We start from the raw sequence: 13,158 nt of genomic DNA on the forward strand, positions 1-13,158 counted from the left end.
CCTGCAATCTGTGTACAAGTACTCCAAGATGGTATGCAGAATTAGAATACAGACCGGCTTGTGCTGAGCTGTCTAACTGTCACCTCTGCCCCTTGTAGACATCTGCCTTGTGTGGACAGATTATCAAAGCATGGATGGCGATGGCATGGCTAATACAGCATTCACCTTCATCTTCCTCTTCCTCATCATGCTCTTTTACAGTGCTGGAGCCACTATCATCAAGGTAAAGTCAGTAGCTAAATAGCGTTGCCATAGCGGAGGGGCAAACTAAGCCCCCACCACCTGAACAAGCAGAAGTGTTGCATTGTTGTATCACACTGCTTCTTAGTGATATTTTATTGATATACTGTATTAATGGAATGAACCAAAAATAACATGATGATGGTTTACACACTTGCTAGATAGTTCAGCGATCCTTGAGGGAAAAAGATATTGATTTTGTCTTCACTGGATAAAGGTACTTGTTGCAATCACTGTTGTGGAGCTATATCTTTTGAGTTCACGCCATCTCAAGCCAGCACTTGATCGTGGGGGTGGGTGTGCAATCTTTACTGGTCTGTGCAGAAATGCAAAATACTGTATTTTTCTGCAGTTTTATGTCATTCCAAATGTCTTAGCTTCTACATTTTAGCTCCTCAGACACAGAAGCAGACCCGTTCTAATGAAAATTATATTGTTATTGATATTCTCTGCACTTTAATTACAAATGATCTTCATTACACACACGAGGATGAGGCCTTTACTAATGGCTGATGTGTTACATCTCTTATTTCAGGTGAAATGAAGAATCCTTCCCCCAATGTACCGTACATTTTATTCTCCTTCATATATTAATTTGCCTGTGTCATCAACCTGTGCATTTTTAAAGCTTTTGTTAACTAATGCTATTTAGACTTTGTACGTACGTATTTGTATGTGATTTGACATTTTGGATTTCAATAATGATGGCAATAAAAATGATTAAAAAGGGATGGAGTTGTGTTCAGTGTGGTGCTTTATTTCTAAAGTCAGCATTTTTTTTCGTTGTGACCTGGACCTGAAAAAGTATGTGTGGGAATCTGAGGCATGGTAAGTTGAAATAAAACAACAAAAAAATGTACATCTACAAACCCTTTAACATAAACTTGACACCAAGCATAAAGTGACAAATACAAAAGGGACTTAATATAAGTACTCATGAAAGATACAATCCTTCACTAAAATTACACGTTTACATAATTGCTATTTTAATTGAAACACTACCCAGATCTCTTTGAACCTGTTCATAAAATATGAATGTTTCTTTGGTTTCCAGTCGAGCATATACGACTTCCCAGTCTCTATGTGATGCTCCCATCTGAGGAAGAACGTCTTCACAATCAGACGTCTACCTTCGCCTGCCTTGCCCGGGACTTCTCCCCCTCCAAGCACAAATTTCATTGGGAGCGCAATGGCGACCACATTCTGGAGGGCAGCAGCTGCGAACAGAAAGGCTCGGAGGCTAATTACAGCGCCAGCAGCTACCTAGTCATCAGCGAGGCGAAATGGGCGAACGGCGACACCATCAGATGTATTTTTGAGCACACGACTGGGAACCTGTCCAAAGAGGTGAATCACTCAACTCTAGGTGAGCACTGTTTACGTTAAAAACTAATCAATGGAGGCCTGAAATCAGATGATGATAAATAAATCATCAAACAGAGCAAAGGTGAACCCCTCTTTGGTTTGAGTTTGATTAGCGTTAATAAAATAACTTTGCTGGAAGTCCTCATGAAAAGATTTTAGTGCATTGAGCATCTCTGAGATCACTAAGTTGATGTTCCATCGTAACCTCAAACCTCAAGCTGCATTCTTCACTTGTGAGGGCATACAGACGTGTTTTACAATTTAGCGAGAACATAATTCACGGTGATTCATATGTTTTAAGAAGTAGTAGTAATATTTTAACACCCCTATAAAAAATATAGTGGTATAAATGTCTGCTCTAGCTGTAGTTGAGCCATTTAATGTCTCGATGATAACATTTGGATTGTCATCAATGATTAAACTATCCATCATGATTGTACAGCTATCAAACTATTAGTTATCATCAGTCATAAAACTATCCTCATGATCATCATACAAACAGATATTGAGGCACATAATAAAACTTCTGGTTATATTTGTCACTATATTTATTCATAATAATTGGTTATACATCATGCACAGAGAAATATTCTTATCAATCTTAATTGTCCCATTCGTTGCAATTAAAGAGACATATTCTTTAATCAAGGAAGCACTGACTGTTGCACATGACGTTTAGTCCCCCGCCTCAGTGGGCAGCAGGTTTAGGGGAAGGAAGAGACATGGAGCCGGTTGCATAACGGCCACACTTGTCAGATGCAAATTGTGGTCAAGTATGTCAAGAGGGCCCCGGTGTTCTGGAGAATCTGACATGTTTCTCTGCCCCTCTGGGCCAGATGGTGCTCTGGGAGAGGGTTTCACTTCTGCTCTGAGTGGCTTTCAGGAGCTTTTTTAGGTCATGGGTTTGGCCTTGTCCTGCCACCTGGCGTGAGCCGAGCTCACTGAAGCTTGATCTAGTCTCCATTTCTTGGCTCTGCTGTCTTACTCCTCATGTTTTTAGACTGTTTACAATTGTGGTTATAATGACTAAAATTATTTAATGCAGTGGCTGTCATGTAATAATATTGGTATATTATTGGCACTCTAATAATGGTACTCCACAGACATATGACAAGACAACACAAAACACTTCAACATCAGATTGGTTCATGATCCATCATAAAAATTTAAAAAATGCAACCGAGGCACCTTCTCTCAGCTGTAGGTGAACTCAGTAGAGTTGTTCTTCACCCCCCACTGTGGAAGGGAGAGGTTGGCTCCAAGGCCCAGCTACTGTGTGTTTCCGGCGGCATCAACATGAAAGACCTGGCTGTGGAATGGACCATAGATGGTCAGCCCCAGACTACCTCCGAGACGACTGGACAGATCAGCCAACTGGAAGTCGACACGGCCCTATGGCGCAAAAGCAGCAATTACACGTGTAGGGTGAAGTCGGGCAAGACCTGGATTGTGGAAAGCATCCAAGTGTGTTCAGGTGAGCGCCCATGTACCCAATGAAAACATTTTTTATGGACAGGACTTGAACTGTGTTTTGAGATGAAGTAGCATATTCCTTTACAAACTGATTCTCAATCATGAAACTATCATAATCATACAGCTATACAAACTACCAAACCATCAGTTATTATCAGTCATAAACCTAGGACTCGAAGTGCTGAAATTTTGATAACGCTTGGTTTCTTTATGAACTAAAGCAGGAACTGTTGCTCTTTCTTCTGCTTTTGGGCAAACTACAGATGGTCATTTCCAAGCACCTCACGTCCAGCTGGAGAGGCCCCGTCTCCGAGACGTCATGACGCATGACAAGGTTGTTGTGACGTGCAAGGTGGCGGCAGCCAGCTCCAGCAAAGTGGTGTGGTGGGTGGACGATAAGGAGGAGACATCGCACGTTACCGAGAAGAGCGAGCCTGGTGGCAGACTCATCAGCAACATCACTCTCAACGCGAGCACGTGGAAGACCCTGCGAGAGGTCAAGTGCAAAGTGGACCACCCGTGCTACCCAACCGAGGAAGCGATACAAATATCAGGTGGGAAGGCCCTACAGGGCTCTACGTGCCTCTCTCTGATACAGTGTGCACATTCAAAATGTCATCTGATGAAATTGCCAGCTCTAACACTAACTCTGTCTCTCTTGCTCGTTCTATCAAATCAATTTGTGCTTTATTGACACGAGAGAGTAACGTCTTGTTGCCAAAGTATTACAAAAAGTGATAAACTGTATGGAGATATTAGCATTTGAGAATGGAAACAAATATTTGAATATATAAATACCTGAACAACAGCAATATCTGAAGTAAAGCACCAATTAATCAACTCTCTCTCTCTCTCTCTCTCTCGCTCTCTCTCCAGAGACTGCCAAGCAAAACCCAACAGTTACTATCAGGAGATCTTTAGAAGACTTGAAGAAAGATGACGGCGCAGTGCTGGAGTGTCTCCTAGGAGACCTGTCCTCCCATGAGATCTCAGTGAACCTTCAGGCCAATGGGAAGGATCTCCCTAAGACTAGGTTGTATGTTGATGTTCCTGTCCAGAAAGACCAGCAAAGCCTAACAGCTGTAAGATTCACCATTCCCAAAGACCAGAAAAGCGCGGACAAAACGTTTGCCTGTAAAGTCAACTTTGCAAACAACCAGAAGATCTCCAGTCCCACAGGAAAGCTTTTTGGTAGGTAACATACTCCAACTTTACCCACAGTGAAATGTCACACATTGTTTCGGACATTTTAAAAATGATTTTATTAAAACATTACACAAAGTGATGTTTGTCATGTTTTGTAGCTCCCCCAACACTGGAGTTGTTCTTGAGCCCTGGGTCCAGTTCTACAAAGCTGGTGTGTGTTGGCTCAGGTTTCAACCCGCAGCTGAAGTGGAAGCACACCACTAAGCTCAAGCTGAACGAGAACAGGAAGGTTTTGCTAGAAAATGACGGTCGCCTCACTGTGACCATCGAGATGGACGTCCCACAGAAAGAGTGGCACAAAGGCATGAACTTTCCCTGTGAGGTGGAAGACCAGGACCAAAATGTTAAGAACAAAGAGACCAGAGACATAAGTATTTGTTCAGGTAATGCTCCGAGTTTCCAAGCATTGTCTGTGGGCTCGTTACTCTCCTGCACCTCATGCTCATCTCCATGCAGCCTTCTGATGTGTGTCATGATTTGGTAATGGCAAATTTGAAACGTCCAGAATTAAATTATTTATTTATTTTCAAATTGACAACTGGTGAATGAGGCCACACTGAACTGTTAAGCCCCCCATACTGGTAGATATATGTGTAATATTAAAGTCACTATGGAGCATGTGCATCTCTCATGCTTTGACTGCATGATAGAGTTTTGGGACTTATCTGTGATTTACAGGGGCACAGCTTGGGCTGTAATTTCTTATTTCTAATTCTTGTAATTTTTTTTAAATTGCATCCTCAAAATCTATGCAGTAATTAATTCAGTACACATGTTCTTTGTAGATTTTGTGAACAGCAGATTTATTGAGTGTGTTTAGAGGGCACCCTACAGTTGTATAAATAAAAATACAGTACATCACATTTTTCGCTTTCAGAATGTAAAGTAGTTAAACCGTTGGGATTGTAGAGGCGACTTGTGTGCTGCAGAGGTTTGAGGCTTTGTAGCGGCAAGAATAGACTGGAGAGTTTCATGCAAACTATGTGTAGCATCATTTGCACTTCACGTCCCCTGAGTACTCCACCTCTCACATTCCTGTCATGGGTCAGTGCTAAATGACTGAGCCTTCAACAGAAGAGCCATGAGATAGAATGTTAAAGTTGAAGTATTGCTACCCAAATGTTGTCTAATTGGCATTTAAAACTGAACTGCAATCACAAAAGTGCATATGAGCAAATACTGGCATGATCTAGGCACTCCCAACTAATGTGCTAGTGCATAGCTTTACACCAGCTTACTAAGCATGTAAGAAAAGGTGTTTTCAGGGAATTAATTTATCTATGGACCTACATTGACTTAAAGTTTTACATAGCACTGTTCAAGACTACTCCATTTTCTAAACCTCTTCTTGAAAGTAGACAAAAATATACAGAATTAAATGTACTCTAATGACTAATTATTACTACACAGTTGGCACATACACTGTCACTACATGTACTTATTACATTACATCAAATTGGAAGAAAACTATGAGAGGGATTATTTGCTCGTAGGTTGGGAATGAGGCATTTGTGTGTTTCTCTCTGCAGCACTTGCCGGCACCCCGGTGTGTTTAGAGCGCTGCAGAATGAACGCTCTAAAGAATATCTGTCTGCTCATCAGATAGAACACGGAATTCAAAACCTGCCATTGTTGAAGACAGCACTGAAAGGAAGGAATGATCAAAACTCAACCTCCTGAAAGTTTAAGTCTTAGGGTGCAGATTTAACCTGCTGTGTGCTCTCTTGTCTTTTCTTCTCTTAGTGTCCCCACACTCTGTGTTTGCGGATATTTATCTCACGGGCCCCTCTCTCAGAGACAAGGACAAGAACAACGTGCCGGTCACTTGTCTGGTGGTCGGCTTCAACATCTCAGACCTGCCCGTCATCTGGAAAGTGGGTGGAGAGGTCACCTCCGAGGGGCTCACGACGCTGCCTCTGTCCGAAAATGTCAACGGAACCCAGAGCGTGCGCAGCGAGTTGAGCCTGCAGGCCAGCACATGGCACAGACACATCGAAGTCTCATGTGAGGTCAGGAGGGCTTGTGACCGCGATGCACTAGCCAGACGCATCTCAAAAGCAAAAGGTGAGTCGCCGACGTTTTCGCCGATGTGTCAAACAGGTTATGTTCTGTACATGCTTGTGCATAAATGAACTCCTCATACCTCGTAGGATAATTATATCAGGTGGGAAGGCCCTATAGGCCTCTACATGCCTCTCATACCTAAATTAAATAATAAGCTTCACAAAGGGCTTAAACACACACACACACACACACACACACACACACACACACACACTACATACATGAAACACTATTCCCCACACACAATTTCCCATAACACAACTGTGCTTGCTGGACATCCTCAGACATGCAACGGCCCACAGTGAGGATCCTGAGGCCCTCTGATGCCAACCTGGTCCATTCCAACGGTTCTAGCCTGTTCTGCGAGGTCTTTGGCTTCTCGCCAGCCGACGTGATCGTCCACTGGGAGGCCAACGGCACGCAGCTGCCTACCTCCGGGTACACCAACGGGCCCGTGAGAAGCAACACCAAGGCCGGCACGTACGCCACGCACAGCATCCTCCGTCTGCCGCCGTCTCAGCGGCACGAGGGCTCCTTCACGTGTGTGGCCAGACACGAGTCCTCTGCTGAGCCCATCTCTGACACTGTGGAGAACCTGTTTGGTGGGTTTGCCTCTCAGGATTTTCCTTAGGGTATCATACCCAAAGACTGTACAAAATATGGACATTGTGAGCTCAGTTCAAAAGTGAGGCACCCATACAGAACCACAGGATAGAATAGACTTTACCAAATATGGTTGGGCTCCCTTAATTTCTGTCCATACTTTTTACAGTCATTGATCATACCATATTGTGTGCACTTCAACTTGGATAGCAATATTAGCATAGCTTCTGGAGTTTCACATGTGCTGTTAACGTATCTATCTGTCTATCTGTCCATCTCACTCTCTTCTCTTTCCATCTCCTGTGTCTGTTCTTCCATCCTGTATCTGTTCCTCAGCCTCAGTGGTACACTCCAAGCCAATCGTCACCTTGCTGCGGAGGACGGCTGAGCTGGTGTGTCTGGTGTATGGCTACAGCCCCGAGTCCATCGACATCACCTGGCTGAAGAACGGCATCAGCGTCGAGGCTTCGGACCAGCGAACCGATCTGCCATCCAAGGGACCGGACGGGAAGTTCAGCGTCCACAGCCACCTCAACCTGTCGTCCGGCGAATGGGACAGTGGTGTGAAGTTCACCTGCAATGTGACTCACATCACAGGTGCACTGTCTGTCAGCACTTTCAAACCAGGTGCCAATCATCTCGTTCTGCTATTCACACATTCACACCATGTGCTGACTTAGAAATCACTTAAAGCAGCAGTAAGGAGTTTTGGTCAACACCTAGTGAGCTATCTACCTAAAACTACCAAATGCCTTACAAACAGCACCAGCAGCCCAGCTGGCACTGACAAAAGCTTGCTAAAATGCTAGACCACATGACCACAAAATGAGTTGCCTTTAAAAAAGCATACCTAAAAGTGGCAAATTGTTGCATAATGTTGCTTTAAAATATGTTCATCTTAGGAATGTTTGAAATTTGCACTCTTAGGGATCATCGTTTCTTATTGCCTGTCTCTGCAGCTTACCAACAGTGTTTGTTTTTTGCTGTCTTTTCTTTCTTTTCAATTCCATGAAACCATGTTTAGAGCCAAAGGACGAAGTGTTGTTTGTTGACAACAACATGGCAGACGCTGTTCCTGAGGACACTGTGGCAGAAACTATGAACATGGTCTGGGCTCTCCTCTTCCTTTTTCTCTCCTGTCTCCTCTACAGCTGCACTGTCACTCTCATTAAGGTGAGGAGCACATCATATGATCACAGTCTACACATAGACTTAGCGTAAGGACATGAACACGCCTAAAGGGCAATTTGGTCTGCCACAATAACCTGCGCTGTAAAAGGAAGACTATTGATAGCGATTATTGCCCCAAGATCATTTAGATTTGTATTTACAAAATATCATTCCTAATGCCAAGAGTTGCAGGTAGACTGAAATTGCAGCATCTAGCTACAGTATATATAAAGCGCCATGGGAATTAAGACATTTGTACAGCAGAAAGGCACTGGTATGTTGTGAATCATTTGATGACATTTTCTCTGTGTAAGTCACATCACTATTCATTTCTCTTTCAGCTGAAATGAAGGGCTGCACCCAGAAAGCCTGCTCTTACTAACCCATGGAAAGATGGAAAGAAAATGACTGTGATTATTTCTTACTTAAAAGCTTCTTGGCGAGTTTAATTGTTTAGATGTTTTCTTTTGAATAGTTAAATGTTTTCGTATCATGCAATTTCATATGACACCTTTTCTTTTGTTCATATCGTCTTGACTTTAAGCACTTACTTGTTATGGAACTGAGAAGTGAAACTTCAATCTTAAATGATTTTATGCATACATGAGTTTATATAAATGAAAGTATATATTGAATAAAGACCTATATCCAAAAACTGTGCAAAAAATGTTACAACTGTTAATAAATATTGCAATTTTAACTGGTTTTCTACTCTCTGCAACATTTGTTTATTGATACACCTGAATGCTCATGAAGCATGAATTGAAATACCCATCATTTCCACAAGAGCTCTCTCTCTCTCTCCATTTCACCATCCCCTTCTAATTAGCTCTCCTTCTATCTATTTATCTACCTATATATCTATCGATCTGATGTTGCATATTATCACACAAATTAAAGACCAACCAGAGCACCGATTATTTGTGGTGAATATGTACAGACATTGATAATAATAATATTAATAATAATACTTTTAAGCTAAGGGACTGTGGCTTTAGAGCACTACAGGGTTGATGATGTTTAGTCTCATGCCCCAGTGGGCAGCAGTTTGGGGGAAGGAAGAGACATGGAGCCGGTTGCATAACGGCCCTGCATGTCAGATACAAATTGTGGTCAAGTATGTAAAGAAGGCCCAGGGTTTCTGTCCAGGTGTTTGTAGAATGACATTTCTCAGCCCCTCTGGGCCAGATGGTGCTCTGGGAGAGGCTTTCACTTCTGCTTTGAGCGGCTTTCAGGAGCTTTTTTCGTAGCCAGTTATCAGACTTTATGCCTGCACCTGCCTGGAGCTGCTCACTGAAGCCAGACCTGGTTCCAGTCACAGTCTCTCAACTCTCCCTTATTTGGTCATGGTTGTGTTATCAGACAGCACAGAACATGCAGCCATTTGCATATTATTGTAAATGATTACTCTGGTGTCTGTAGAACAAAATATCTTCACATGTGTATGGTGAGGCCTCTGTCAGATTTACAGTTGCAGGAGATTTCTCCTGGAGTGATGACTAGACAGATACATTTGTGACCACATCCTTCTAATCATACTTTTTAACGCCACGCAAAAGGGGAGGGGGAGAGAGATGGACTTCTCTGCATGAGTCTACCTCAGTCTGCCCTCCCCTGCTCATCTCATCTCAGCCCCATGCACAGACTTTACCACCTACATATTCTGCACTATCACTTTGCTCTTTCCAAACACACACACACACACAAGCACAAGATCACTATCTTGCACTACCCATCCTCACAAGCACAAGAACATTATATATTTTTTTGCACTCTCCACACCAGCAGCACAAGATCACTTTTCACTTTTCACTTTCCTCCTGGACACCGACACTGTCAAAATCATTGCACTCTGTACAATAGGGTCAGACCCTTTTCTGTATCTGGAAACACTGTGTGAATATGTTCTCCCTATGTGTATGTATATGTGATTTATGTATGTATGTAGGTGAGGTGTATAAGTGTATAAGTGTATTTGTGTATGTGTTAAAGCTACTGGATGACCTAAATTTCCCTCTGGATTAATAAAGTATCCATCTATCTATCTATCTATACTTAACCTCACCCAACCCTTATCACATTAATTACAAAACAGCAAACCTGAACAGAAACAGTGTTTTTCTTTTAGTCAGCCCCTTGCACCTCATTTCCATTGAGACTGAACCCTGCCACCCATAATAATTACAAGAACAAGATAAGACAACAGAAACTCCAACTCCACACACACACAAAAGGTCTGTTTTTTTTTGTGAGTGTGTGTGCTCTTTCTACCAAAAAAGTCGAACACCATACTACTCTAAAGACAAGAAATAGGTTTCCTTTGAATGTTCCTTTGAACCTAACAACTACACTAAAAGAATGAGGTCGTTTTAAAAGTTATTGCACATTTGCAAGTTTGCTTGACCACATCATTCCACATTGACAATGACCTTGTCTGACCTTGTCTGTCTGATGGGCTCAGAATGGCACAGGAATATAATAATAATAATATAAATATATTTTGAACGTATACAAAAGTATGTGTTGCTTCAGGTGTGTTTGTCACTGAAAGTCCCACATCTCTCTCAAGATGTGTATATGTTGTATACCAACATGTGTATATGTTGTATATGTTGAGGTACCTCTGTGTAGTGTTTACATTGGAAACACATCATCCAGCCTGCCCAAAAGGAACATGTGTGAGGTAAAGGGCCTCAGCGACAAAACAGATTAACAACTGAGTTTTATGATGCCATCAGAGTGCTATTTTATAGTTTATAACTTAAACCGTCAGTGAAAACACAGATACAACAGATAACTGTTTTGCATATTTTATGCTCCAAATTAATTTGCGGGATGCAACCTCATCTGAGCCTGATCACACTAGCCTAGCAGAACGGGACTTATGGGCCAAAATTCTTTTCAGTGGCGTTCAGGCTTTAAGTTGCCTTTGTTAGATATTTTATTTTAAAGGGTTAGACTGCCGCCTGCTGGTGATAACTGAGTAGATCAGTCGAGTACATTGGATGGCATAGTTGTTCTGTTCTGCTTTTAGTTAGAAAAATGTAATGCAATATCTTGCAAAACAATGTGACATGAATTAACAATAAATATTTGTATTATGTGGGTGATGCAAATAGAGGACAAGACAAATCTTTCATAAAAATGAATTAATTGTATTCATATTCTGCATTGATATCTAAATAAAATGCTCCGATACAGTTAGTTATCAAAGTATATTTAAAATATAACTATATGTTTATCCTGGGTACATTTTACTTATGCTTTTGTTATGCTTTTGGTCTGATATCTTGCTGAGAAAATAGTCAAACACTGAGACTCCAGTTAAATACCCATACAAGCAACTTCCCTGGTGCTGTGTTATAAACCTAGGGAAAGCAATCATTTTGGCTTTATTGGATTCTTAAGGGGATTGAAGTCTCACAAGGTGTTTGCAGTTATCTGCATCTAACCCTTCTTATTAAACTGTATAAGGTGCATGAGCCTTCAAGGGGGGTTGTTAGTTATGACAGAAGGCCTTTGCTGTATTTAGACATTTTTGAGTACCCATAGGTAGCTTGAGCATAAAAGCTAGAAAAAGGGTAATAGCACCCCCAAGTGGCAAAAATGACACAACACAGCTCAACACAGGACCGATTACAGTGAATATAGTGGTATAGGGACAGGGCCAGATGCTGAGTCCACTTCTTAATCTTCTTACCAGAAAGCATATGCAGAAGATTAAGCAACAAGAGCAGCCTGTTTGATAAGATAATTTAAGTAGTGCTTTCTACTCAATGTAAAGTGTAAAGAGGATCAGATGTCAGAGCAGTGTGTACAAAGTAAACAATGACAGCCACATCAGGGGAGTTCTGTCACACTTAAATTATCATAGAAATGCATGTATTAGCTACACTTGCTACGTAGTCAACTAACTACAAACTATTATTATCAAAGCAATGGCACTACTAGACATTGTAGTTTTGGTCAAATGGAACTGCCCCAGCCAATGAATTAGGCTACTTGCCTTGATGTAGCTTAACATTTGCCTGGGCAACATTTGTTTGTTGTTTATCTAAGTCAGCTTTATGCTGATGTATTCTAAAAAAAAAAAAAAACAAGGTCAAGCCAGAACGGTTAATCAGCAGAAACTAGTACAGGCATGTGTCAAACACTTATTGTGTTGTTGGTGTGTAGGCTGATCAGTCTGCAACCTTGAACAGGATCAAATTCAACATGCATTAGTCAGCGATAGTGCACCTCCTTCCACCATAAGCCAACATTGTCATGCTCTCTATGTGCACACCACCAAATAAGTTAAAGGTCAAAGGTTACTAGTGTGCTGAGGTTTCAAAAATGTCTCAGCATTGTGCAAAGCCTGTGTCTTTCCTTCAGTCAATTTTGCACATTTGTTAGTGGACAAGGATGTATTGATAACATCAAATGCTTTGAACAGTAGGTAAAGGCACAGTGTGTCTTTAGAATCCCAATATTCCTATAACAGCCCACGCCATTGTTTTATCAACAATGTCTCTGTTCACCTTTCAATGTACATTACATCAAGAAGGTCTCCCAATGGCAGCAACCACAGTATGGTAAACAAAAACATTTTGAGCTATAATGTGGGTGAGCCTGTAGGTGTGCAAGGAACAAAGAAAAAGTGATCTGTAGATCAACCATAACATAATTGTATTTCTTATTATTCTTATTTTAGATCTCATTAAAACATTATTAAGAGTATTTGTCTTTGCTACTATCAGTTTTATACATTGTATGAATAGCAGGCAACTGGTTTTGTTTACTGTTGCTTGGCAACATGTGGTAATTTCAAGTAATAAGGTGGTGGAGGTGAGCTACAATATTATTTATATAGTTATAGTTATGGTTACAGTATTTAGCAGATGCTTTTGTCCAAAATGACTTACAAAACATTACATAGATACATCAAATACAAGAAATAGTATAAATGAAAACAATATAAATGATCGATAATAATAATGATAATAATAATAAGGAGAAAACTATTTGATTATATTTATATGGTAGGCCTTAAACAAA

General features: G+C 41.2%; 1 protein-coding gene across 1 annotated transcript in view; it reads left to right on the top strand.

Moving 5' to 3' along the window:
* Positions 1 to 781: 781 nt before the first annotated feature.
* LOC105898549 overlaps positions 782 to 13,158 on the top strand; it is a 19,237-nt gene continuing 6,860 nt past the window's right edge. The window contains 10 exon segments of the mRNA XM_042708919.1: positions 782 to 1,606; positions 2,804 to 3,079; positions 3,342 to 3,632; positions 3,955 to 4,269; positions 4,383 to 4,667; positions 6,028 to 6,348; positions 6,633 to 6,950; positions 7,288 to 7,578; positions 7,976 to 8,124; positions 9,544 to 9,568. Of these exon segments, the coding sequence (XP_042564853.1) occupies positions 1,276 to 1,606; positions 2,804 to 3,079; positions 3,342 to 3,632; positions 3,955 to 4,269; positions 4,383 to 4,667; positions 6,028 to 6,348; positions 6,633 to 6,950; positions 7,288 to 7,578; positions 7,976 to 8,124; positions 9,544 to 9,568 (2,602 nt within the window). The 5' untranslated portion in view covers positions 782 to 1,275.

The sequence above is a fragment of the Clupea harengus genome, chromosome 1 (genome assembly GCF_900700415.2).
Source record: "Clupea harengus chromosome 1, Ch_v2.0.2, whole genome shotgun sequence".
Classification (NCBI taxonomy): Eukaryota; Metazoa; Chordata; class Actinopteri; order Clupeiformes; family Clupeidae; genus Clupea; species Clupea harengus.